Consider the following 27,661-nt stretch of genomic DNA (forward strand, 5'->3'; position numbering starts at 1 on the left):
ATAACACGGCTTTGTTGGAGTATTTTTTTATTTGTTTGGTTAGTTTGATTGGTTTTATTGGTTAGTTTGGCTTGGTTTGGTTTGGTTGGTTTGGTTTAGTTGGTTTGGTTACTTTGATAAGGCTGGCTTTTATTTTCTTTGGTTTAGTTGGCTTAGTTTGATTTGGCTTAGTTTGTTTTAGTTGATTTGGATTGATTTTGTCTGGTTCGCTTTGGTTTATTTGTTTGGCACAGTGCTAAGAATGGAATCCAAAGCCTTGCACATGTGAGTGCACATGTTGCCACAGAGTTCTGGACTCAGTTCTCATCACTGCTGTTTGGTAACACATCATGACATCTCAAAGGCAAGTCCTCTATTTTTGTCTTGTTTTAAATACTGTTCTACTTTTCTTGGCTGAGGAGTATGTGAAGTCCAATATTCCATCTCTAGTGTCTAAATAAATAAATAAATAAATAAGATTAAAATTATTTTACCTTTCTAAACACATATAAACCTATATAAATTTTTTTAAATCTTTTGAAAATGTCATGATTTTTATGAGTATTTTATTTAATTTGTAAAATGATTTGGGACTTACTATGAATATAAGTCTTTTCCTGATTAGTTTTCCTCTTTAATTTTCAGAAAAAACTTCCAGGAATTTGTTAGCAAATGATCTTATTTTAAGTGTAAAATAATTTTTTAAAACTGTAATTAAGCAACAGAAAGACACTGTTTATCAAATGTGATCAGTCTAAACTCTTCAAAACCCAGCATTCTAAGCTTCACTTTTTCTTTGTGTTTTTTTCTTTAAAATAAGAAAGGAAAAGGAAGCTATAATCAAAACTATTAGGTTTGTTTTCTTATTAGGAGCTAAAAAAAGATTTAATGGAAGAAAGAAATTTTTATTGGTATTAAATAGTGAAATACTAGTTTTACAGTTTTAATCTGGTCCCCCTCAACCCAGGTTAATGCTTTGAATGTTTGATTTTCACCCCCACCGTATGTGGTGCTGTTTATAGGTGCATAACCTTTGAGAGGTGGAGCCTGACTGGCAGAAATGTTCCACTTAATGGAAAGCCTTTGAGGGTAATAACTCACCACTCATTTCAACCACCGCTTCTGTTTTCTAGTCTGAACAATGTAAACAATATCTAGCCACATACAATAGTCAGTGCCTACCCTACATGCGGTACTGAGACCTTCTGGAGTTAAAGTCAAAACAAGTCCTTCTTCCCTAACTGCTTCCGTTGACTATTTTGTCACACGGGAGAAGTAACAAGTACACTACTAGCTTCCTACCCATTGTAATGACAAAAAACACATCGAAACTATTTTTCCTGAGAATCTTACTAGAACCCAAGAAAATCGACCTATAAGAGGAATTTCCATGGTCGTCTATTGCATTTTTTGCAATCACACAAACATAGAGACAGATTTTTTCCCCCATAAACAGTAGGAAGTCTTGAATGTTTCATAAAATTATGTTCAACAGAGCCAGGCACAGTGGCACATGTCTGTAGTTGTAGTACCCAGGAAGGAGGCAGGAGAATGATGAGTTTAAGGCCAGTCCAGGCAGCATACTGATACCCTATCTTAAAATAAATATATACCCAGTGGTTTTCTTTTTCTCTAATGCTGGGGATGGACAGCAGGGCCCAATGCACACTAAATGCATGCTCCAACACTGAATTCTGTCCCAGATCATTCTCCTTGCATCTTAGGGATAACCACAGTTGGTACTCTGTCGCTTTTCCTGAGGTCCAAGATAGTTATGAAGATGATTTTCCATTCAAAGAAGTGAAATGAGTATCATGTCGCATGAAACCATAAAAGATGAATGGGGAAAAAAACTGTGTTACCTTAGCATCCGATAAATACTTTGTACACAGGTAAAATGAGAATTTCCAATCACAGGGCTTACCAAGCATAGGTAATTCAGGGAGGGTGGGACTAGTCAATGTTTAACCAAGACAAAGAGCAACACGTCAGTCCTCGCCCAGACCTTACCACACTTTCCTTCATAAGCATGCACTCATGACTTCTAAACTTTAAACGGATGTAAGGCCAATGGCTCAAGGGAATCTAAAATAGACTGGCTACCCTAATGAAAATATTTCTTTTTTATTCCCCTATCGGTTTTCCATCAGGGCAATGACATCCGGTCGTAAGTTCACAGACCTGATTAGCCTGAGGAATTTTCCGAAGACCTTTCTTCCCATTTCGTACCAGCTGCCTTGCTGGACTTTGTTCTCCAAGTAGTTTCCATAGGGTTGTCCAGAACGTGGAGTTCTCTAACTCGACCCTGCTGCCTAGAATCTGCCTAAACACAAAGCCTCAGAAGGAAACCACAACTCAGCCTCCTGACCCCTTTGGATCTCTGCAATGTCCCTGATGTGTCCTCCACAGTCGTCATGTAGTTGGGATACTTTAGGTGGAATGAAGAATAGCCACAACATTTGGAGTATTCACTATGGAGATAGTAAAAATTATTTGCCCTAACTTGGTGGGTTATAGCCTTACATCCCTATGACGTCTGTCCTGCCTCCAAGGGGAACTGCAGTGGTACATGGACCAGAATCCACCACAGTGCGACGAGTAAGTGCTATTATTATACGTATTTTTTTCCTCTTTGAGTTGACTACTTCTTTAGATGGACATTTAACAGGACCATATCGGTGACAGGCACTGGGGCTGTCACACGTAGCTGACAGTTCCTTCTCCTAGTAGATTTTCTTCAATCTTCAAAATGGGCTTTTATGGAGTACAGGAACAAACAGATCGAAATGAGTAAATACCCTTACTCCATAGCTATTATTAAACACCCTACATAAGTGATATTTCTAAGTTTCTTCAACTAGCACTTGAAGTCGTACCACTTTTAAGAAGGGAGAATGAAATTTAAAACTGTACCTGTGAGGGTCTTTTGTGCTGGGTATGAATTTGTTACACTCTCTCTTGTAGAATACCCCTTCAATCCAAGATTTCTGAAACAGAGAAAAATGTTATTTTGTGATCTGTTTTAATGAAAGGTGGGTGTGGTATAACTGTGGTAATTCGGGTAGGCAATATATATGTAATTATCATGATATTCATTAAAATACCATGACCAGGGGCTGGAGACACAGTTCTTTCAGTAAAGTATTTGCTGCACAAGCATGAAGCCCTGAGTTCAGCTCCCTAACACTCAGCATAAAAGCCAGATGTAGTAGCGTGTACCTGTAACTGTGCTCTGGGAAAGCAGAGAAAAGAAGATGCCCGGGTTCTACCAGAAAACTGATCTAGCTGACTCAGCAATAGAGGAAGACACCCAATGTCAACCACTGGCCTCTCATGCACAACCACACACGCATGCATTAATACATAGACCAAATCAAAACAGGTTCAGTACTCAGTAGCTTCTACAGCCTAATGTCCATACAAAATACAAAACCACCTGATGCAGGATTTCATCTTGAGTAACAAGGTCTTAGTAAAGCTGTAACTGATACATTCCCTTAGACCTGCTAAGACTTACTTCCAGGTCTTGTGCCATAATCCCAACAACACAAGACTATTGTGTTCTCCATTCTTTTTAAAAAGAAGAACAAATACTATGATTTACTGTGGACATAATGGGGAAGAAAAGATGCACATATGCGCTGGTTTTCTCTAAGGAGATCACAGGGGTATGTAAAATGAATCATTCCATCAGAAAAGCCAAGGCTAATAATATTAGGAGATTGGAGACTGAAGCACAATCTAATACAAATTTAGACAGAACTCCTTCCTGATTGACCTCAATTCAACTTCAATGAGTTTTTTCTTAAATATCTATTAAAATAATAGAGACATAATTTTCAACATAAGGCAAACGGAAATCTTGCTCTATTGTCATAGATATTCAGGTATAAGACAATGGTTTTGCTTTCACAAACACTGATAGCACAAAAGCCAAAGACATTAGAACAAAACTGAAGAAAATAGAGATATTTTGGTTGAAAGAATAAAAATATTCACTAGAATATTAATTCTGAACCCCAAGTATTTTCAAATATAGATCCATCTCATTGAAAATTGTGCACTCTTCATAATGATTGATTGGGTATAACTAGGTGATTGTGAATTGAAGTCACAAGGACTGAAAAGGCCTTATCGCTCTTTAAATCCCAGCATGCCTAGGATGTCAAAACACTGGAAAGCATGTCAAAGAACAGCTCCCATCTTGACAGTTTCTTGAGATAGCCTGTGAGCACAGCTTACCATTGGCAACTTCACTTCATGACACAAAACCTCCATGGGGACCTGAGGCTCACTCTTTCTTCTAGCAAAGGGTCTTCCATTCTACAAAATCCAAGTCATAGCCAACTGCACTAGAATGCATTCCAGCTGCATTTGAAGTCTGGAAACACAAGACAGGGAGCCACCATCGTGCCCAACTAACCAACAAGCTTGGCTTTGTTATAATATAAAACTGCTTTTTGATTTATTTTGATTTATTCATTTTAGGTGCTATTTTCTATGTCTAAACATACTTTGCCTGCACATGTATATATGCACCACATGTATGCTTAGCTACTCCACAAAGCCAAAAGATGGCATCAGATCCCCTAGAGCTGGAGTTATGAGCCACCATGTGGTTTCTGGGAATCAAACCCAAATGCCCTGAAAGATCACTAAGGGCTCTTACCACTGAGCCCTCTCTCTGGACCCCATGTGAAAATATTTTGATACCAAATAGCCTAAGATTAGAGGTATGGATATAACTTTAGAAATCCATACCAAGTATAATGGAATGCGAGGGAAGTAACTATATTCTAAATGCACAAACTCTAAATCCACGGGTCTACTACTGAATACAGCACAATATAACGGACGGAGTCCAGATCTGAGTCAGATGGGAGAGGGGGCGGTTGGACCTTAGTCCTTCTGTCCCTTTTGCACAGTCTGCCACAATTTGTGTCAATTAAAAACATTCAATGAACTGTAAAAATATAAATCCAAAAAAATCAAAAATGACAGAATTTAAAATTAACAAAATAGACAGGAGCTCATGATGTGTTTATTATATGAAGAAATGACACAAACACTAAGAAGCATTAAACTCTATCCCTAGTAAAAACATTGACAATTTTACCCAACTACTCTACAGACATATTAAATAGCTGATTTTTGCCAAGTGACAGCAAAAGTGCTACAAAGGCACGAATATGTCCTCAAAGAATTTTTTACTCTGAATTTCCAAATATTTGAATCTATTAAATAATTCAAAACTCCCTTGGACAGACCTCCGTGCTTACATACTGGGAAATCTGTAATAAATACAAGGTTCCTAATGTCAAGAAAAGTAAAAACGAAGGGAGGAAGAGATAAAAACTGACATAACACATCATATGAACAATGGGCTATAAAAAAAAGAATTGTCAATCAGATACAATAATATCCAATTATTGCCTCAGCTCCTTCAGAAGCTGAGCTAGGAGGATCCCAGGAATTTGAGCCCAGAATGGCAACACAGCAAGATGCTATCTCCAAATACAAGTATATAAATAAATAAACAAAACAAACAACTGACTGCAAAGAAGGGCCCTAGTATACTGTGTGCATTTATACACACACACACACACACACACACACACAGCAAGTTGAACTCAGTCTATTTCTTTTTTTAAATATGCATTGTTTATGCATATGATTGCTTTGTCTGTGCGTATGTAAATGCACTATATATGTGTCTGGTGCCTCCAGAGGTCAGAAGAGGGCACAAGATTCCCTGGAACGAGAATTTTGACAGTTGTGAGTCACCATGTGGGTGCTGGGAATCAAACCCAGGTTCTCCGAGAGCAGCCAGTGCTCTGAACTGCTGAGCCGCCTATCCAGCCACTCGGCCTATTCTTTTCAAAGACTAGATAACAAACTCTCTGATCAGACTCAATTTCTTCATTATCTGTTTGCTCATTTTCAAAAATGAAAATGCTTGCCAAGACTAGCTCATCCAGGCATGTAGCTCAGTGGTAGCGCATGCGCTTAGCATGTACAGCCCAGGATACAATCCTGGCACAAAAACAATAGTTATAATAACACTCCTCCGCAGAGATATTGGAAAGATCTGTTCATTTAAAGTTTAGATTTCTTCCAAGGACTTATTATGTCTCTATAAAGCTTAGCTATCATTATTAGCTATACCAAAGAGTAAAATTAGTATTTGGTTATTGTATCTATGCCACAGAACAAAGTGAGAACCTCCAAATCTCCCTCATAGGACTCCTCATAATATGATGTAATGGCCTTACACCTCCACTTTCTCCTTAAAGTCCAGGTGATGCAGACCCAGCATTAGTTGTGTATGTTGTCCTAGGCCCCCACCCAAGGATTATTGAATGAACAAAATGAATACCTTCAAAATAGACCTGCGGGTAACATTGCATACAATTTTCCTTTCAAGGGTATAAACAAGAAGCCTGTGACCTAACAGAAACAGAGATTTTTTTTCTTGCAGTCACTGTGTTTTAGCTCAAAACTATAGCAAAAGTTTCCAATTCCAGCACTTGGGAGGATGAGGCAGAAAGTTCAAAGCCAGCCTGGGCCACATAGTGAGGATGAGATGCTGTAGCTGCCTCCATAGGTCAGCACTTTTTCCTTGTCAATTTGGCCTTGGAGGAGGAAAAGGCAGAGAAGAACCAGGGCTGGCCTCAACTTCCTTCACCCTAAACTAAAATTACCTTTCACATCCAATCTTAGACCTGAGGTAAACCTGGGAAAGACAAAGAAACAGTCAGAGACAGGCCTTGAATAGTCACTATCTATGAATAGTCCCAGCTCACACTACTGGTTTTTCCACAAGGCTGGTGATTGAACCCACACCTCACACATGCTGAACATGGACTCTACCCTCAAGCCACATTCCCAGGCCCTAGGGCTTTGAAATACTTTCCGAACACAAATTCTTTCGGTGGAATCTCTGAAAAGACAGATTCTTGGAAGCGTCTCTTCATTTTAAACACCTATCATTCATTTTAACATCTGAGGGGCTAAGGAAACAAAGGAACAGATCACTTATTTTCATCCCCAAACTTTTTCACTTCTTCAAAGAGCGCACACAAACTTCCCCACCAGAGATGACTTGCTCCAGTTTTGATGGCACCTGTTCTACATTACACAGAGCATGGCACTGACACAGTCTAGCTGGATACATTCTGCTACCTGTATTTACCAACTTTAGATGAGGATATCATGCACTTAAAGACTCACGTCAGCAGTGGTGGGTTTGCCTAGCATGCACTTAAAGACTCACGTCAGCAGTGGTGGGTTTGCCAAGCATGTACAAGACCTGGATTCCAAATCCAGCACCTCTAAAAGAGAAAAGATGGAGCTAGAGACAGAGACCCACATTGGAGCACTGGACTGAGCTCCCAAAGTCCAAATAAGGAGCAGAAGGCGGGAGAACATGAGCAAGGAAGTCAGGACAGCGAGAGGTGTGTCTACCCACTGAGACGGTGGGACTGATCTAATGGGAGCTCACCAAGGCCAGAGGGACTGGGACTGACGGAGCATGTGATCAAAATGGACACTCTGAACGTGGTTGTCAATGAAGGTTGACTGAGAAGCCAAGAACAATGGCACTGGGTTTTGATTCTACTGCATGGACTGTGAGAGCCTGGTTTGTTTGGACTGTGAGACCTGGACTGCATGGACTGTGAGACCTGGATGGAGGAGGGAGGACCTTGGACTTCCCATGGGGCACGGAACCCTGACTGCTCTTAGGACTGGAGAGGGAGGGGGAGGGGAGAGGGGGAGGGAAAAGGAAGGTGGAAGTGGAAATTTTTAATAAACAAATAAATTGTAAAAAAAAATTATTGTCTGGTCTATGAGTGCATCAGCAGATAAAGCACTTGCCTTGGAACAGTGAGGTCTGAAGATCAAATCTCCAGCTCTCACGTGAAAACCTGATATATGTGGTGACTCACCTATAGTACTAACATACGGGAGGCAGAGATAGGGAGGCCCTGGAACAATCTATGTAGACAGACTAGTGGAATCAGCCAACTCTGAGATCACATGAAAGACTCTTTTTCCATTTGTAAGATAGAAAGCAATCACAATGCCCAGTATCAACCTCCGGTCACTATATACACACTCACACAATGCAAAGGCATGGAGAGAGAGAGAGAGAGAGAGAGAGAGAGAGAGAGAGAGATTGAGATTGAGATTCTAGTTACAGAGATTATTATCTTATGTATCTTGGAATTCACAATCTGTAGGGAACCACAAGAATAGCTCAAATGAAACGATAATAATTTTGCGCTTCAGAGTGACATTTGAAGCTTTCTCTGTATGACTTCTCCCTTAGAGCAATTCCTTCTTTCAAAATATGTATCTCATAGATAAACCATCTGCTGGCTCAGGGAAGAGAGGTCACTCCTTTGGGAGAATCAGCTCTAGGAACTATTGTGTAAGTCCTGTGTGAACTCGGGAAGAATGCCTTGCATTCTTCCACAAGAGAAACAATCTCAGAAAAAATAGCATTCATACCCAGAATATCCAAGAATTTAGTATCTGTTCCACCAACACTTCCATAGGTATGTTGACTCAATTTCCATTAAATATTCTTCCAGGAAGCAGAATTTAGAAATACTCACAGAAAGAAAACATAGAAGTAACTTATTCTTTTTTCCTCTTTTTTGATAGTAAAGGTGAGCCATTTTTATATTAGTAATTTTTATAACATCCCTAAAGTAGAATGTCAGCCAAATAACCCATGCATTACTAAAATGCGTTTTCTTCTATGTAAACTAAAGATCTTCCCATAATGCTTTGCTAGGTGAAAGCATTAAGAATCCCAGAATGAATTTCTAGACTACATGAACTCATGGACAAAGAAACAATCCATGTACGTGTCTTTCACACGGCCAAATGGGAGAGTTAGAGGCAACAACACTGACCTTCCATAAATAAATAATGAAGTTGCATGCTAAACTGATGCCACGCCCCTTCCTGCCACGCTCCTTCTTGCCTCTTCTTATGTTCTTTAAAGTTCTAAAGGGCTCAGGATTTTCAAAATATCAGTGAAAGGTAACTTTTCCTGGGCTGTCACACACAGTTGTCCAGTCTTAGGAACAAAACTACAAATGTCAAGTCAGAAGTGCTGGCGCACACCTTTAATCCCAGGACTCAGGAGGCAGATGCAGGAGGATCTCTGTGAGTTCCAGGACAGCCATGGCTGTCACACAGAGAAACCCTGTATCAAAAACACTCCCCACCTGTCAAATGCAAACGTAAGACACCTTGGAGCTCTGGGCATGCTCGGTCATTTTGATATTAAAAAAAAAAAGGAAATAACTGGGCAGTGGTGGTGTGTATCTTTAATCTCAGTGCTTGGGAGGCAGAGGCATGGAGATCTCTGTGAGTTGGAGGCAGCCTGGTCTACAGAGTGAGTTCCAGGACAGCCAGGAATACACAAAGAAACGCTGTCTCGGGGGGATGGGGAGAGGAGGAAATAGAGTTTTTCTTTTAACGAGTGTCCTTGGATAATTAAATGGGAGCACTTTAATTTAAAGCAAATGCCAGAATATTTGTTGCATTACAGCTCTGACCTATTAAGACTTTCCTGGCAGATGCATAAAAGTCCCTCCCACTTCTAAGGAGCAATATACCTGCAAATGTGTTGGCTATGAACACAAGATCAAACCGAGGGATCTTTGCACGATGGGCAAGTGTTCAACCACTGAGTTACATCCGAGTTCCTACAGATGGTCTTTGCTTATGCTCAAAACAAAAAATATCAAACCAAACTATCCAAAATGTTAGTAAGATAACACCCACACCCACTACATAGTTGATAACACACTTTCTGGGGACAACGGACTGTGTTGCTTTTCATACGGCTGTGATAAACACCTAAGTAAACAACCTTGGGAGGAAAGGTTAGTTCTGACTCACAATTTCTGAGGTGTTAGCCTACCATGAAGGGAAGGCAGGGAAAGCAGGAACACAGAAATCCTAACCAGCCGGGAGGACCAGGAAACCCAGAGAACTCACACCCAGGCCATCGATGGATAATACCTTCAAGACCCACCCAAGCAACCCGATTCTGCTAGCTAGGCCGCATGTCCCAAAACAGCTTCACAGACACCAGTAGGACTGCCAGCATCACTGGGAACTAAAAGTTCAGACACATGATCTGTGGAAGGTATTTTACATTCTAAATGTAACACTCATAAAATTATATGTTTAAATAATCGACTAAACATTAAACTTAAAGGAAATGTAACTTCCTAAGGGAACAAATTAGGAATTTCAGGCTAAATGCTATTGTGATTATCTACAGGAATGCCTTTTTTATTTTTATTTTTCAGTGTAGCCCAGCAGAAAAAGTATAAGAAAGACTTTCCTTCTTAAAGTCTATTGCATCAGGACATGATGCACTGGCTTGTCAGTCCGGCACTCCTGAGGCTGAGGCAGGAGGACTGCCAAGAGTTCCGGGCCTTCCTATACAGTGAGAGTCTGCTCAGATGTGGGATGGGGAAAAAATGGTAGAAACCTATGTCATATTATTAAAATTAGACAAACATACATAGAGAGACCCGTCTCAGAATAAATAAATATATGGACAAACAAACAAGCAAACAAACCCTTTCTAAAACAATACGAGAAAAGAGCCAGGTGTGGTGACTTTGCCTGTAATACCAGCAGGAGGGTACTTTGGGTTCAGGACTAGCCTGTGCTACGTACACAATGAGTTCTAGGAAAGCCTGAAAGACAGATTTAAAAGTGTAAGAATATCCAAGTAAAACCTCCAGTGCCAGGAATTGGTTACATCTTGTTGAGTCACTGGTCAAAGGGGACCACAAAACGCCCCCAAACATCACAGGCTATTGTCAAAACAATTGGTTTACTCTCCACAGCCTGATGGACAAGCCCTATTGCTGAAGACAACACTATGTCCTTGAATGTGGAGAAGCTCAGTTGGCGCCCAGCTAGCAGCTTCACCCCTGCTGACTTGCCTTCATGGGGCTGGAAGGTACTCTGCATGCCACTGGATGACTGATAATGATCGATATCTCCTAGATACAAATCCTGGGACATAAACCATGAACCTACAAGATAAACTGGTGCAATAAACATTGTGGGTGCAACCAATCACCTAGAAAGGTTATGGGCCTAGGAGAAAATGCATTACCATTATTCAGATAAGGAATATAGCAATAAAATGATTTCTAATTACATTTTGCTAAGTGCATAGATCAGTGTCTCTCACTCAGCCATGATCAGATAAGCTACCTCTGCGGAAAATGGGAATACAAAGAACCATAACTGGACAATGTTCAGAAGGCAACGGACCTTGGGATACTCAGTTCTAAATGGGGCGTCTCTGTCACACCCTCCCCTCAGGACTCAGGGAACTCTGCACAAGAGGAAGCAGAAAGATTGGAAAAGATCCACGATGAATGACTCCAGGAGACAGCATCTTCCAGCTACAACAAGACGGATGCACACGTGAACTCACAGAGACTGTGACACCTTGCATAAGATTTGCACATGTTCAAGTCAGACAGGGTCCCAGCCTTGAGGGGAAAAACTGGGGTCCTAACCCTAACCAAGAATTAATTGCCATTGATACCAGATGCAAAGGAATAATCAGTTATCTACCCTGGATTGCCACAGGACAAACCCCATACCTAATGGTAATTGGCCAACACAAAATTAACCCTGTGATGTTTGTTCATTTGCTTTTGTTTGGGTTGTTTTTGTCTTATTGGTCTTTTGTGTTTTGTGGGGGTTTTTCGGTCTTGTTTTTGCTGTGTGGATTTTTTTCTTTAAAAAAAAAGAGCAAATGAACATGAGGTTGGATGGAAAGGAATTGGAGAATGGGAAAATAATCAAAGTATATTATATAAAATTTTTTTAATTAAAAAATAGAAAGTACGGACATGAGCCAGTGAACTGGCTCAGCTGCGAAAGCCTCAGTGTGTGCCACCAAGCCTAACAACCTGAGTTCAGTGCCCAGACTCACGTGGTAAAAGGAGAGGAACCCACAAGTTATCTTCTGACTGCCACTTGCTCGCCAAGACAGGCGCATGTGCAGACACACAGAAATCAATGCTTATTATAAAGGTTTTTAAGTGTGGGTGATTCGTCTCCATTTCTCATCAAATTTGGGGGATTTAAGATTCTTTAATACCCTAAAATCTACGAAGGATCATTGACAAGCTTTATTGAGTCATGTCTGCGGGTACTGACCCCAGTGACTGGAGAATCCAAAAACATTCATGGTAGGATTTTTATTTAAAAAAAAAAAAATGTGGTCAGGGAGGAAGAGAAAACTGTGGAAACAAGATCCAAGTTTAAGGCAGAGGATGAAGGGCTCGGAAGCTAAAGAACAGCGCCTATCCACGATGGTGACTTGACACATAAGTCCACAGCAGTTTCATCTCAATGGAAATAAGTGCATTATTACGAACCCAGAAAATCTCAGAGAAATACTTCCATTGTGATTAAAACCACAAACAAACCAGAGAGGATGACAGGTTTGTCCACGATGACCAAATTGAATGTGAGAACAGCTAGGCAGAAGGAGGTACTCTGGGGAAAACCAACAGCAGTATAAACAACAGCCACGTGCTCAAGCACAAAAGCGCATGTGCACATGCACGCACACATAGTGTCCCTAAGTCAACAATACAACCCAAAATCTGATATTAACATAGCCTTTTATATATGCCAAGAGCTGTGGGAAGTGTTCTTTTCTTAACTAAACTATTATCCATAATTTCATGGCTAATACCTTATTGGTATTATTATGCCTTAATATGATACCTTACTGCTCCATTATGCAGAAGAACAAGTTCTATCTAAAACAGCTGTACTCAACCTGTAGGTCATGACCCCTTTAGGGGTCAAACGACCTTTCACAAGGGTCACATAACAGATGTCCTGCATATCAGATATTTACAGTATGATTCATAACAGTGGCAAAATTACAGTTATGAAGTAACAATGAAAATAATGTTATGGTTGGGGGCCAGCACAACATGAGGAACTGTGTTAAAAGGTCGCAGCCTTAGGAAGAATGAGAACCAGTGCTCTAAAAACAAGGGCAGTAATTGTCCACGTGATGTTTTATAGGGAAAGTTCATGTGAAGAGTACGACTTGTGTGAACACAAAGGAGCAGTTAGTGAAAAGAGAGAGAGAGAAAAAGCACCTCAGAGAGAAGGAAGATAAAGGAATGAGGGGAAAAAGGACAGAAGACAAGAGAAGAAAGAAAACGACCGTGGAGATGTTGGAAGGTTGGGTGGTGCTGTGTACACATGGTCTGGACAGTCAGAGCTCAGGAGCTGTGAGCTGACTCTGCAGACAAGGCCACTGACAGCTTAGTCCACTTTGATACCTCAGACCCCACAAGATGGAAGGAGGGAGCCAACTAACTGCTGAAAGCTGTCCTCTGACCTCCACATGCACACACATGCAGATGTGTACATGCACACACACACACACACACACACACACACACACACACACACACACACACACAATCCGTAAATGTAATTTACTTTTTCAAAGAGAGAGAGAGAGAGAGAGACATGCTCATAACTGCAGAAACTGTTCACTCCCCTGAAACACAAAGAGTGACTGACATGCTAATTTTCCATGGTAATTTTGTACAAGGCTCTATTTTCCATGTTCTACAAGAAGTCACGGTCAGTTTAGCTCTGAGGACTGGAAGTGTCTGCTGTCCTGTCACCCTCAGCCAGAGAGGAAGAGGAAGGAAGCTCACCATGCATTCACCATCCCCTCTCTTGCATTAGCACCACACAGCTAGGTACCATCGCAGTGTGTTTTCACCTTGTGTCTGGTGAAGCTTGGGCTTGCAGTACACAGGAAATGCTCTTAGAATCTCCGGTGATTTGAGAATGGACCCCATAGCTCACATATTTGAATGATTTGTTCCCCTTATGGAACTGCTTGAGAAATGTTAGAAAATGCAGACTCATTGCAAGAGGCGTATCTCTGGGGGGTAGATGGATCCGCCACCTCCTTTCTCTCTCTCTCTCTCTCTGCCTTGTGATTGTGGGTCAGATGGATGCTCTCAGCTACGGCTCCAGCACCAAACTGCTGTCATGGTCCTCATCATGATGGTCATGGACTCATCCTCTGAAACTATAAACCTCATTAAACAACTTCTTCTTCTTCTTCTTCTTCTTCTTCTTCTTCTTCTTCTTCTTCTTCTTCTTCTTCTTCTTCTTCTTCTTCTTCTTCTTCTTCTGCTTCTTCTGCTTCTTCTGCTTCTTCTGCTTCTTCGTCATGGTGTTTTATCACAACAGTAGAAGAGCAACGAAGACATAATGAAAAGTACCCACTAAATTTGGTAGATTGGGAGCATTCATAGCAGCCTATTGGATACTCCAGAGAAAGCACCATCTTCCTGCTACATAATAAATAGGAAATTCTCCTAAATTTTAACTTAAAAGCGTGGGTCTCGAAATTACTGCATATGCAGGTACCTGCACTCAAGGGAAGGATAAGATTCTGTGGGAAGGAAGAGCTAAAACAAATTTACTCTCTTGTCTAGCCTACAGGGGACCCCAAACAGCAACATGGATGAGTCTTTTTTAAAAGATTATTTTATAATTAACTCTATGTTGGATGAGGATGGGGTATATGTGCACAGGAGTACATGTACCCTCAAAAGCCAGAAGAGGGCACTGGACCCCTGGAGCCAGCATTACAGGCAATTGTGAGCCACACAAAGTGGATTCTTAGAACCGAGCATGGGTCCTGACATAGGAAACCAGATCCTGGCAATTGGGGGGGGGGGGGGGAGGTGTCGGGTCTTATCTTCTCCCAGGGCCAAAGCTCAAACCCAGGCTTCACATATGCTAGTGTTCTACTTCTGAGCTGTATCCCCCAAACGTACCTTCTAATAGGTAATGCTACAAATGGTACAGAATCCAAAAGACGGCAGATGCTAGTGAGAACATGAGCTGCCTGTCTCACCCCTCTACTGGAGCCACCAGTTCCCCTTTTCAAAGCTAAGCTCTGTTACACTTCAATGAACATTCTTCCAAAGACATCCTGTGCATTTATAATATATACAAAAAATTTCACAAATATGCATCTCTATGCCTCAATGCTTTAACATTAATCATGATGTTACTAATACTCATACACATTTGCTTATGGGAGCCAACAGATATTCTTTTATACATAAATCTTTGTACAAGGCAAATAACTTACTCGTGTAAATCTGTCATTCTTCATGTTGTACAAAATGTCCCTGAAAGCGTAATTTTCATGCACATCTGTATTTGTGGAGTAGAAATGGAAGAAAATGCAGATAAATACTATCTTGTTCTCCGTGCAGACTGTCGATTTATGAGTAAAACCATGAGTTATATCCTAGTCTATTTCTCTATTGCCGTGATCAAACACTGACCAAAACCAGCTTAGGGAAGGAAAGGATTTATCTCATCTTATAATTTACTATGTCTACTATTATCTCATCCTCTGAATTTCCAGGCCACAGTTCATCACGGAGGGAAATCGGGCAGGATCAAGGAGGTCAGAAACCTGGAAGTGGGGCCACAGCAGACCTCAGAGAGGAGTGCTGCTTACTGGCTTGCTCTCCCTGGTTTTCTCCTTCTTAAACAACCTAGGACCATCTGCCTGGGGCGGGCACCACCTATAGTGGGCTGGGCCCTCACATATCAACCATTACTCAAGAAAATGCCCCCCCCCACTCATCTACAGGACACTCTGAGAGAACCAATTAATTCCTCATGTGAGGTGCCCTCTTCCTAGATGACTCTAGCTTATTTCAAGCTGACAGAAAGACCGACCAGTACAAGCTACTAGTGACTGTTAGGCACTGTCTGGTGAAGGAATAGTTTCACCATAATGCATTTCAATTGCCTCAGAGAGTTACCAACTCTATTATTTATGTTCAACTTCCTCCCAAAAGGATTTTGAAGGGACCAAATTTCTCTTACTTAAACGTATAATGGGGGGGGGGGGGAGACAGAGAAAAGTGTATAGCACAATAAAAACAATCAAATAATAGAGATAAATAAATAAAGTAATAATAACAAATACAGTAAGTAAAAATATCACTTTGCTGCTACAAAAAAGCCATCTCCTTGCACTGCCTTGAAGGTTTAGAAGGTTAAAGCGTCTAGAGCAGCGCCGTGAAAAGACCAGACTATTGAACAACAGACGGCTTCCCTACCGCAACTATTCTGTGTCTGGTGATTTGTGACTGGACATCAACAGAGGTCACGTACATTGAAGACGTAGAGAAAAGCGGAGGGCGAAGCGCAAGGACAGGGAGCTGCTATCGGCATTGACTGCGGGCAGCCCACTCACCTGCCTGCAGTTCAAGCAACTGCTCACGCAAGACGTACCCACTCACCTGAGCAGCTCTGATTGGGGCCTTAGCCTGCCCACCATTTCCCCCACCCAAAACTGCTGCCTCTCTGGGGCTCCCTAAAGTCTCCTTACTGAACCCAAGTGTCCATGTTAGAAACTAGGACACTCCCATCCTGACTGAACCTGCACCCTCAACTAAAAGGGAAATTATTTTTCTTTCTCTCTTTCTTCTTTTCTGTTGATGAGTGTACCTTTGCTTCCTCTTTTCATCCTGCCCCAAATCTTTATGACTGATTGTGGAATCTGTTAGATGTACCAGCCACTTCCCCTGCGCTCTCCTGACTTGAGGTTCCAGGAGATATCCCCATTAAAAGATTATAGTCAGAAAACTATAATTCAGCCAGTTACTGACTGTAATGGAAGCAGGGAACATGTTTTCTTGGCTGCATAGGTCCAGGATATTCGGTGACCCCTGGATTAAGACACGCACAGTCCATGTTTCAGAACCGGCAACTTTTCAAAACTAATGAACCTCCCTGACAGCCACCTGCTGAACGCTGGGATGGTAGTCTCACAAAAGACACTGGGCGCCTTCCCTTTCTGTACCAAGCAAGAGGAACTGCTGTGTGTTGTTTGTCTTCCAATATCTGGCTTGTTGTTCAGAAAAGCTTTTCCTTCTCCTATCAGTCTGTTAAGTTATGGGGCCTATCTCTGAAATAGCTGACGGATTGTCTACAGCGCCGCACCTGCGTCACCACGAACCTAGTTAATGCTTCCACTTCCCGAGCTAAAGTCACCGTAAAGTTTTGTGTCGGTTATCTCTGAGACCTTCCTGCCTCCAGTTTGCTTTTCTCTGGCCCAATCTCTGCAATCAGGCCTGTGGTCTTCATAAGTGAGAGAGAAAGGCAGATTCACTTGAAAGCACCCAGTGGCTCCCCATGGTCTTGTGGGTATTGGAAATCCGTCACTGTGTTCACACCCTACTCCCGGCCAACCACATCCTGGGTGTTCGTCTCCCTGCCTCAGCCCCCACATTTTTTTTTTTTTTTTAGTAAATTTTATTAAATTATAAAAGTCACATTTTACATCCACTAAACAACTTACAGGCCCTCTCTTCAGGAGCTCTCTTCGGGCTGTTCTCACTGTCGGCACTCTCTACTCCTTTGCTGTCTAGAATAAAATGTGGATCAAATTCTCCTCCTGTGTGCCCTCTGAGCCTCTGGACTCTCGGTATCCGCTCTTCCATTGTGACCTGTTTAAACCCTCTGTGCTCGGCCGGCCTTCCTGCCGACTGGGCTGTGTGCAAGCGCTTGCCACTGCTTTCTATACTGAAAAACAAAGGCGCAACATGGGAGAAAGAAAAGGTATTGCGGCCATGTAAGCGTTTGAAAATATCGTGAGTCTCCTGATAATCTAGTGTGATTCCTCTGAACCTGTGGTCCAGGGTTCCTCTGACAAGATCACGGGATTGTTTCCTTGGGAAACATAATTTTGGGGGATTCTTTTTCTAGGAGATTTTCAATAAAGAACCCTGCTTGCCTAAACCTTTTTCCTTTTTTCTTTGTTTTGTTTTGTTTTGTTTTTGTTTGTTTGTTTGTTTGTTTGTTTTCTATCATGTTAAGATGTTTAACCTTAATCTTTGGGTGCTATTTTAAAGTAGAAAAATAAAGATTTCCATCTCAATCTTCAATTGTTTTTAATTCAACAGGAACATTTTGAACCATTAATGTGTTCTTTCATTTTGTTTCACTTGTGGGGCTTTTATTTTGTTATGTTTTCTATCCCTTCCGCCCTGTTCACCTTTCTGTTTGTTTTTGTTCAGATGTTGGTGTTAAGCCCAGAGCTTCATGTATGCTGCGCTTAACTCTACCACTGGGCTGCTGGGGGCCCCGAGATTTCTCATCAAAGTGTGTTCCCATGTGAGAACCTGAATTCAAATATCTAGAAACCACACAAAAGTTGAGGGTGGAGGCCTATATCTATAACCCCAGTGCTGAAGAGTAAAAAAGAGACAAGGGTAACCTCAGAACTCACAAGACAGCCAGTCGGGGTAAATCATTGAACTTCAGGTTGGTGAGAGACCCTGTCTCAAAAGATGAAGTGGAAAGCAGGGAAGAAGACACCAGGCATTGACCTGTGGCTTCTACACGACTCAGCACACACACACACATAGACACATGTGCACCACACACAAACATGTACATACATATATACCACACACAAAGATAAAGAGAAACAGTCTCTGGAATGCCTTTAATACGTTAGTATCAAATTTCCCGTATTGAGAATAGCTAACTCTCCTAAAAGTCTGTGAGCAAAAAGATGTTTTGTGAGAAGGAGGGTGGTCCAGGAAGTGAAGCCTCAGCAGTTGGTCAGTCAGTAGGAGAGCAAGAATGCTGTGACTAAGAGAGACTGGCAGGCATGAAGCATTTGCTAGGCCCGAATTTCCCGGCTCCTGTTTGTTGCTGTTGCTGTGGTGTTCAAAGCTCCGGGGTTGTTCCGTGGAGGCTTGAGTGTACACCCGGGCCACTCAGGAAGGAAAGAGGGCACCGCCACCACACAGCACCTCCCTCCGAGAGTCACCCAGCAGCAAACTGCAGGGCAGGTTCCATGCTCACTTTAATTCTTAAGATGTTCCTTCTCTGTTTGAGTTCTTGTGACATTGTAAGATGAGAAGAAATACAATCACTCCATAAGGAAGAGACTTCGCCTCCAAAGGGCAGCCACAAAAGAGGGATTAAACAAAAAGAACAGCAAACTTCCTACTCCAGAACAAGTTACTCGGATGCTCACCACATCTTGTGATTGGATTATAAAGAGGAACGTTTCACTCTAGTTGCCCCCGAGTGTAAGCCCAAGCTTTACAAATTAAAATAACTTAAAGGAACCCACCATCATTGCCTACAGTTGGAGAACAAAGCTGACGAACAGGAATTCAGTACCTCCTAGAAGTGCGCGGGCACCTGCTCCGCAAACCTGCCCTCCTGCTGATCGGAGGGACCCAGACGACACCTGCACACCCCCTGGCACAAGGGTGGTGACGAGCTCCTCCGGGGCTCCTGGTCCTTCAGCCACCAACCCTGCTCTTCAGCTCGACGTTTGCTAAACCTAAGTGGCAGTCAGCAGAACATAACTTCTGCCTGAAAGGTCTCCAAGATAAGACCTGCTCCTGAGGAATGCTTTCCCTCACAGCGGGAGTGGCTGCAAGGAACTTGAGCAAGCCAAATATGGGCTCACCGTAGCTTGCCTCTGTGTTCCCTGCAAGATTAAGAACCCAGTTTGCAAGTGTCTTGTGTCAGTTTGCTTGGCCTGGAGCTGTCCGTTAAAAACTAAGGTTAGAGAAGTTTTTAATTGCAAGGTTTTGACCCCCGGAGCCAAACACGCCCAGGCACTCCTGCAATCCACCCGAATGGGAGGCTGAGAGGATTCAAGGATAACCTGAGCAGAGTAGAGAAATTTTGTTTTGTTTTGTTTTTTAATTAAAGATTTAAAATCTTTGCTGGGCAGTGGTGGTGTACCCCTTTCTTCCCACCACTCAGGAGGCAGAGGCAGGCAGATCTCTAAGTTACAAAGCAAGTTCCAGGACAGTCAGTGTTACAAAAGGAAACCCTGTCTTTGAAAAAAAAAAACCAACAAAAAAATTTAAAATCGTCTCTACACATTCAAAAATACCTCCTTACTTGGTCCTGTGGTCAAACAGGAAACCTGGCTGCTCAAAGGGTCCAGTTTATCTAGCACAGATAAGGTCAAAGATTGAGATTTGTTTTGTTCTGTTTTGTTTGAGAATCCTTGTGAAGCACAAGCTGACCGTGAAGACGAAGTTTGGAAAGGGTTTCTGGACACAAGCCAAGTGTCTGTGAGTGCCCTCTTAGATTCATCTGGGAAGAAAACTGTCTCTCAGAGATGATTATAAGGCTCGGTTTACAAAATCTCTTGATCCTTAGGTCAGTGGAGGCTATCTATTTTTGCAGAAAAAAAAAAAGAGGTCTCCATATTGGAAATCCAACCCAGTTTGTTAAAGAATAGTAGCAGCGGGGGTGGGGGGTGAGCATTGATTCTGCCCTCTCGACGGTCTCACCTGCACAATGCCAAGTACTTAATGTGCCCCAGAACACCTGACTGCAACTATTAGCTCCTTTCTATAAATGAGATACTAAATCTACAGACGGTGAATAATGTGCCCAGGGAACCCAACACTGGGATACACACACACACACACACACACACACACACACACACACACACACTATTCTTGGCCCCTAGCTTCAGTAGTCCTATTTTCAGCTGCTGCCTCATTTGTTGATCATGGCTCTGGGGTTTGTCCCCATGCCAGGTGTCTTTCTGTAATGGTTTAATAAACCCTTTACTTCAGAGAACCTCCATCCCCAAGAACCATGGTTGGGGGCTGGAAAGAGGAATGGCTCAATGGTTATGGACACTTGTTCTTCCAGAGGAACTGGGGTCATGTCCCGGTACCCATACGGTGGCTCACAACCATCTGTAACTTCAGTTCCAGAGGCTCGATCTCCCTCTTCTAGTCTCTACAAATACCAGGTACCCACATAATACACACAGGCAAAATACTAATATACATAAAATATATCTTAAAATATATAAAATAAATCTAAAAAAGAATGATAGTTTAACAGCAAGGTTTTAAGGTTTGCAAATTAATTTCTTGAATATTGTTTTGCCATCTGAATCCTGTGAGGCCCCTCACACACCAAGCATGGAAAATCCTCAGGAAAGTCGCTGCAAGACATCATGCCCTCTGTGTGAGCCCTGAAACCCACAGAGGTGACAAGAGGGTTGACAGCCATTAGGAATTACAAGCTAACTTTTCTGTGAATATGGAACACTTCCAGAAGACAATCTCAAGTACTGGTTCAAACCTAAGTGCCATGGAAAGGACCTAAACATTCAGTTTTCCAAAGAAAACAGCCATAAGCACACAAAAGGTGGTCAAACTTGTTAGACTTTAGGGAAATGTCAATCAAAACCAGCAGGTCGCCTGTGCATTCATTGTGATGGCCATAGTCAGAAAGGGAAAGATGAGGAAATTGAAAAAAAAAATGGCAACTCTCATCAATTGCTAGAAGGAATGTAAAATGGTACAGTGACTTTAGGAAAGAAGTCTACAGTTTCTCAAAAAGCTAAACTCGGATTTACTGTATCTCCCAGCAATGCTACCCCTAAGTGTCTACCCAAGAGAAATGAAAACAAATCCACTCAAAATCTTGTACACGAATTTTCATAAAAGCATCATTGTATAGTCCAAAATATAGAAGCAACCAAATTCCATCAATGAAAAACTGATTTTATATGTGTGTGTATGTGTGTGTGTGCGCGCGCGCACACGCAATGGAAAATTGTTTAATAAGACAAAGAGATGAAGTTCCTGCATATGCTGCAACATGGATAACCCTGAACCCATCAGGATGAGATAAGCTTGTCACAAAGCACTTTCAGCAGCATGCAACCCTTTATATATGATGCCTGAAACAGGTAGACTTACAGCAACAGCAGGCAGGTCAGTGATTGGCGGGTAGTATAGATGTGGAAGGAGGGGATAACTAATACCAGTGGGATTCCTTTGGGGAATCCTTTTCTTTAGAAATGGAAGGGGCTGGAGAGACAGTTTAGTGGGCTGAGTCCTTGCTGCTTAAGTATAAAGACCTGAGTTCAGATGCCCAGAACCCACATAAAAAGTCAGCTGTCACTGCTCATACCTACAACAACATTGTTAGGGAGGAGTGTGAGGAGGTATTGAGTACAGAGACAGGCAGATGGATCCCAGGGGTTTGCTGGGTAGCCAGTTGTGTGTGAGTTCAGTGAGAAACCTAATCTCAAAGGTACAGAAGTACCTGTGGAAGACGTCTGACATCAACCACGGGTCTCTGTGTGAGCGAGAATGCCCGTGCACACATGCACAAACCTATACACCAAGCACACAAGCATGAGCACACACACATACACACATACACACACACACACACACACACGCACGCACAACCATGTATGCATACACGACTTCTGTTTTAAAAACAAAAAAGAATGAAACACAGGCAGAAAGAAAGCCTTACCCCAGAAAACAACAAAAGCACATAGAAATTAGGTGATAGCCCCCACTGAGACTGCAGATCGCCCAAGTGTTCTGTTCAGACTATATAGTTTAAGAAAAAATTTCAAACCAACCATCATAATGTGAAAACTAAAAGATTTCGCTTTCAAGAAATAATCTGTATTATTTGGTTTTTCTTTAATAAGAAATTGTAGGAGAAAAATTATGGCAAGAGAAAGCTGGGGCTGAGGGGCCCTAGCAAGACAGAGCTTGTAGAAGTCAGTTTATTGTGGTTCCAGCCACTGCTGGGTTCGGCTCCATTTGTGATTTCAAGTCTCTCATCTATTGCTTTTAACAGATTCCAATGGAACCTCAGACCCAAGTCGCAGCCACAACCCTTAGAAAGAGGTGGCCTATAAAGGGAGGCTATTTGTTTCATGGGTAAAGTAACTAAGGTGACTTATGAGTCCAGAGGACATGCAGCCCGCAGTAAAACAGGGGTTTTTTTCCATTACATTCTTTTCTTCGGTGCTGAAGGGCCTTTTGCATGCTAACCAAGTACTCTAACACTGAGTTATCGCCCTAGAGCTCCTTGTTCTTTACTTCTGCTGCTAGTATCTCCAAATGTTTATCATTGCTATTTCTCCGTTTCTATTTAGTACCAACAGAGAGAACTCCGTGAAAAGGCAACACAACATGCATTCTGAAAACAGTTTGTGGTTTTCAGACATTATGATCTAATTATGAGCAAGAAGTTCTGCCTTGCCCCAGGATTCAATGTGGTTTGCATGGGCAGCTTGACCTAGCCCTCCCAAGTCAGAGGCCATCATCTCCCAACACTAAGGAGGGTGAAGAGAACATCAGACTTGAACATACTAGGCAATGACCCTTCTCCGAGGCCTCTTAGTGCATCTGCTACAGAAGGCACTTACTTCTCACCAATATCTTTGCTTCCCTGGTGAAAAAGGACCATTCATAAGAAGTTACTAGTCCATAACTAGGCAAGAAAGGTAAACACTTTGAAGAACTATAGTCATTCAGTGACCCAGGCTTTGAGTCAGGCAAAGGAAATGCCATGTAATGTCCACACACAGTTTAAGGATGGGACAGATATAAAGAACAACTGAATTCACAAGTTAATCTTACCACTAGAAACCTGGGGTATCTGATGCTCATCTGGCTCAGTCTATTTACAGAAGATCTGGAACCAGCAGAGGCAGAAAATGGCAATGCATCCCACTAGTGAGTTCATCACGATATCAACCACTCCAGGCTTCCACAGGCTACATACCCAAGGTCAGCCGGGGAAATGTGATGTAACCACATATGGGATGGTGTCTTGCTGAGCTTTGAGTACACTTCTTTTCCAGTCAGAATGGATTGTAGGAAACTGGAAATATGACTCAGTGGGTAAAGTACTTTCACAAGCACAGGATCTGAGTTTGATCCTTAATACTCACAGAAGAAGTCAGACGGTGTGGTGCATGCTTGTTATCTCAGTGCTGGGGAGGTAGAAGCAGGGAGTGTCCTGGCCTCCCAAACCAGCCAGCACAGAGTCAGGCAAACAACAGATCCCAGTGGCAGACCCTGTGTCAGGATAAAGTGGACAGCCATCTTGAGGAACGACACCTGGTGTTGACCTCTGGCCTCAGCACGCATGTCTACACGGGTGAACTGCAGGGCTGTGGCAGAAAGGAGTGCTGGCCAAACCCTGAGAAAGTATCCAGCCTCTAAGGCAAATTAAATGGTTGCTTCTCACTGCTAGAAACAGATGGTGACACTCTGAAATAGTCCTATAGTTTCCCTGTGCTACCCATGACCAAGAACTTCTCCCAAAGAAACACAGAAATGCAAACATTCATCAATACTAAGGGAAAGAATCTCAATGGTGGAAGGGCTGTCATTGAGACCCTGTATCAAAAGACAGTGAGAAAGAGTAAGTGTTGGGCTGTCCAAATCAAGGGGAAATTTTCCAGGGTGTTCCATTGCCACCCCTCCCCTACTCCTACCTGAGTTCAGATTTCACAATCATATCCAAAGTTTAGAAAAAAAAAACTTCATTACATAGTTTATGTGAGCATCTTTCTTTCATATTTGCTTGATTTTGCTACTAGGTCTTTCTCTGTAACTGAAACTGGCCTCTAATTCAATATACAGCCCAGGTTGGCTTGGAGTCATGATCCTCCGGCATCTGTCTCCTAAGAGCAGGGATTATAAGCATGGATCATTCTAACTGGTCTCTTTCTATTTTTAATTGTGATAAAAGATACACGATAAAGTATTTACTGTCCTGTTTTCTAAGTTTGACATTCAGTATTGATACATACAGTTCCATTGTTAGGCAGCCGTCTCTGAAACTCCTCTATGCGTCAAAGCTGGGACTCTAGACCCATACAGCAACTCCATCTTTCTATCCCCCCACCCTGGCAATCACCACTCAACATATCAATTTTACGAATTTGACATTCTTAAATATATCATAAATGGAATCCTATTTGTCTTTTTTATGACTGGCTCATATCACGTAATATAACGGTCCCAGGTTTCATTCGTCTGCTAGCAAATGTCAAAACTTCCACCCTTGCCAAGGCCAAAATTAATCGGCTGCGTGTGCGCAAGTGTCACACTATCCTCTCAGAAAGTCTGCTCCTATATCTCAAGGGTGTGGCTCTGAGGGTCCGAGGGCATGCAAGCTAACGTTATTACTTTACAAGGAGGGAAGAGAGGGGGAGATGCTTGACTGTATGGCATGGACACTCTCGGAAAGGAAAAAAACAAAACCTAACTATAGCTGACATTGAGCTCCATCCCATTGGGTTCCTCATCACATCTTTATCTCAACAATCCAGTGTCAAACTACAGTCCCAGGCTCTGAGCGAGGGCTCATCACATAGTTGACACGCTACAAACATGTGTTGGCTAAATGAACCCAGAAGACTGATAGTCATAGGGAGAAAATGCTGCATGTATGGTCTTAACTTGAGCAAGCACTATATATACCGACATGAATTTTTTTCCCTAGAAACTATTAACAGTGCAATGTATACAATCTGATTCCTTTTACACAATGCACAAATTAAAACAATGGAGCCATATACAGAAAGTATGTATATATGAATTGTACACACACACATTTATCCTATATAATTTCTTCCACCCATATGGTTACAACCCCTCATGAGAAATAAGAAACAGTCAATCAAATTCTCACAGCTTAAACTCAAATCCAAGTAGTCAAATTAGCCAATCCAGCTGACTAGCTAATGATAAATTGGTTGTAGAAGAATCCAAAGCAAAGAATAAATTAGTACATCAAAGGCATATGGGAGCCTAAGAAATGGCTCACCAAGAAAAAGTGTTTACAATCAATTACCGCACAAACTTGATAACCCAAACTCAATCCCCAGGTCCCACAAGGGAAGGTGAGAACCATACATACATACATACATACATACATATAAAACCAATTCATGAAGCTGTCATCTGCTCTCCACATGCATACCATGGCAACTCACACAATCATGATGTGTGTGTGTGCATGCACATGCGCACACACGAACAAAGAAACTGAAGGATACATGCATTTCCCACTGAATAGTTAAGAGTTGTATAGTTAGCCGGCGGTGGTGGCACATGCTTTTAATTCCAGCACTTGGAAGGCAGAGGCAGGTCGATCTCTGTGAGTCTGAGGCCAACCTAGTCTACAGAGCAAGTTCCAGGAAAGGCTCCAAAAGCTACGGAAAAACCCTGTCCAAAAAAAAAAAAAAAGTATAATTCTCTAGAACAAACTATCACCATTACGTATATGGCTAGATTTTTCCATGCATTCTGTACCTTGGCATGACTTCAAATCTCAACTCTGCTTTTTTCCCTCAGCTTTGTTTTCTCCCTGAAGGAAGGAGGTTGGGAGAAGAGAGATGACATCCTGTTTAGCCCAATTACTGGAGAGGCTGAGTGAGGCAGGGGGATTACAAGTTCAAGGCTAGTCTGGGAAACTTGATGAGTTCCTGCTTCGAAATAAAAAGTATTTAAAAGGCTGGGAATGTAGCTCAGTGGTAGAGAGCTTGGATCCTGGAGGCCATAGGATCAAACCCCAACACAGGAGGAAAAGGAAAGCCCTTGCATCTTGTCAAATACACTAAGCATTATTCTAAGGGAACATGGTGTATCATAGCCCACTTAATCTTATAACAGTATTTTCCAGTTGCTCCAAATGCAAAAGCCAAAGCTAATAACTAAGCTCCCAGAGTTACAGGTGGTGATGGAGCTGAGATGCCAATTCACGATGTCTGAAAAGATAACAGAGAATGTGCTCTTCTCAACCAGGCCAGGCTGAAAAGACCCAACGCATAGCAAGCCTGAACTATGCCTGTACACAATGGGCACAATAAGTATTATTTCTCGCACCAAGTGTGAAAGTAAAGAAAAACCGGTAGAGATGACAGGCAGCTTGTGCCTAGCAATGCCTAGCGGTCTTAAAGGACACCCAGGCACCGCATCCTGTTTTCTTCTAAGCACTGGACTGGGCGCTGTCACTGTCCACGACCTGGGAACATTGGTGTCGCGCAGGGGTCCCCAGCAGCGGCAGTAGACAGGGGCCAACGCGGACAGCCGCAGGCCCAACTTTTACCTTGACCTGCATTCTCACCGCCAGAGGAGCCGAAGCGACAGCGGATTCCTCCGGGTTCCGGACACCTCCCGAAACTCGATTCCTCCAGGATTCCGCAGACCCGGACTCACAAGCGCGCCCCGCCGCCCTGACCCCGGGTTCGGTTTCCGCTCGGCCACGACCCAGGTCTGGCCGGGTCCCAACTCTCGGAGGAAAGACTACGGGTCCTGCCCTTCGGGAGGGTCCACGAGGTTGCCAAAACTTCAGCTATGATAATCATCTTCGGGTGGAGACTAGAGGACTTGAAAGCCAGCATTTCGCAAATCCTACCTATTCTAGATCGCAGTTAGATACGCGTGCGCCTGGCTCCACCCACAGCCACCTGGGGCCCCGAGCCTGACCCGTGCCTACCGCAGAGCGCTGCCCCGGTCCTCATCCTAGATTTTCCAGGCCAGCTACCAAAACCTGGTTTGAGGACTGTGGAGTTAAAAATCTGTCCTCCACCTTCACGTGGTCACTGCCCTTTACAGCTCCGTGGAGTTGTCACGTGGTCTTTTGGGTTCTGTTGCCTCCTGTATAGGAAAGAGATGGCTCCAAAGTAGTCCCAGGATCAGATGGGACGGTCACTGTCATCAGACAGATTTTAGATTCTTGATTCAGAGCTGTAGGT

At 42.6% G+C, this 27,661-nt stretch overlaps 1 protein-coding gene across 5 annotated transcripts in view; it reads right to left on the reverse strand.

Moving 5' to 3' along the window:
- Positions 1 to 27,661, reverse strand: part of Trpm6 (transient receptor potential cation channel subfamily M member 6) — a 160,557-nt gene that overhangs the window by 117,245 nt on the left and 15,651 nt on the right. For 2 of the 5 annotated variants that reach the window (XM_085693685.2, XM_085693684.2), the window contains exons 1-2: positions 4,222 to 4,304; positions 2,893 to 2,966 (exon numbers count right to left, since the gene is read on the reverse strand). In XM_085693685.2, coding sequence (XP_085549811.2) covers positions 2,893 to 2,966; positions 4,222 to 4,257 — 110 coding nt within the window. In that variant the 5' untranslated portion in view covers positions 4,258 to 4,304. Of the gene's footprint in view, positions 1 to 2,892; positions 2,967 to 4,221; positions 4,305 to 27,012; positions 27,202 to 27,661 lie in introns of those variants that run through there. The other 3 variants (XM_087908041.1, XM_087908040.1, XM_085693686.2) reach the window with 2 other exon arrangements.

Source organism: Myodes glareolus, chromosome 7 (genome assembly GCF_982192425.1).
Source record: "Myodes glareolus chromosome 7, mMyoGla1.1, whole genome shotgun sequence".
Lineage (NCBI taxonomy): Eukaryota > Metazoa > Chordata > Mammalia > Rodentia > Cricetidae > Myodes > Myodes glareolus.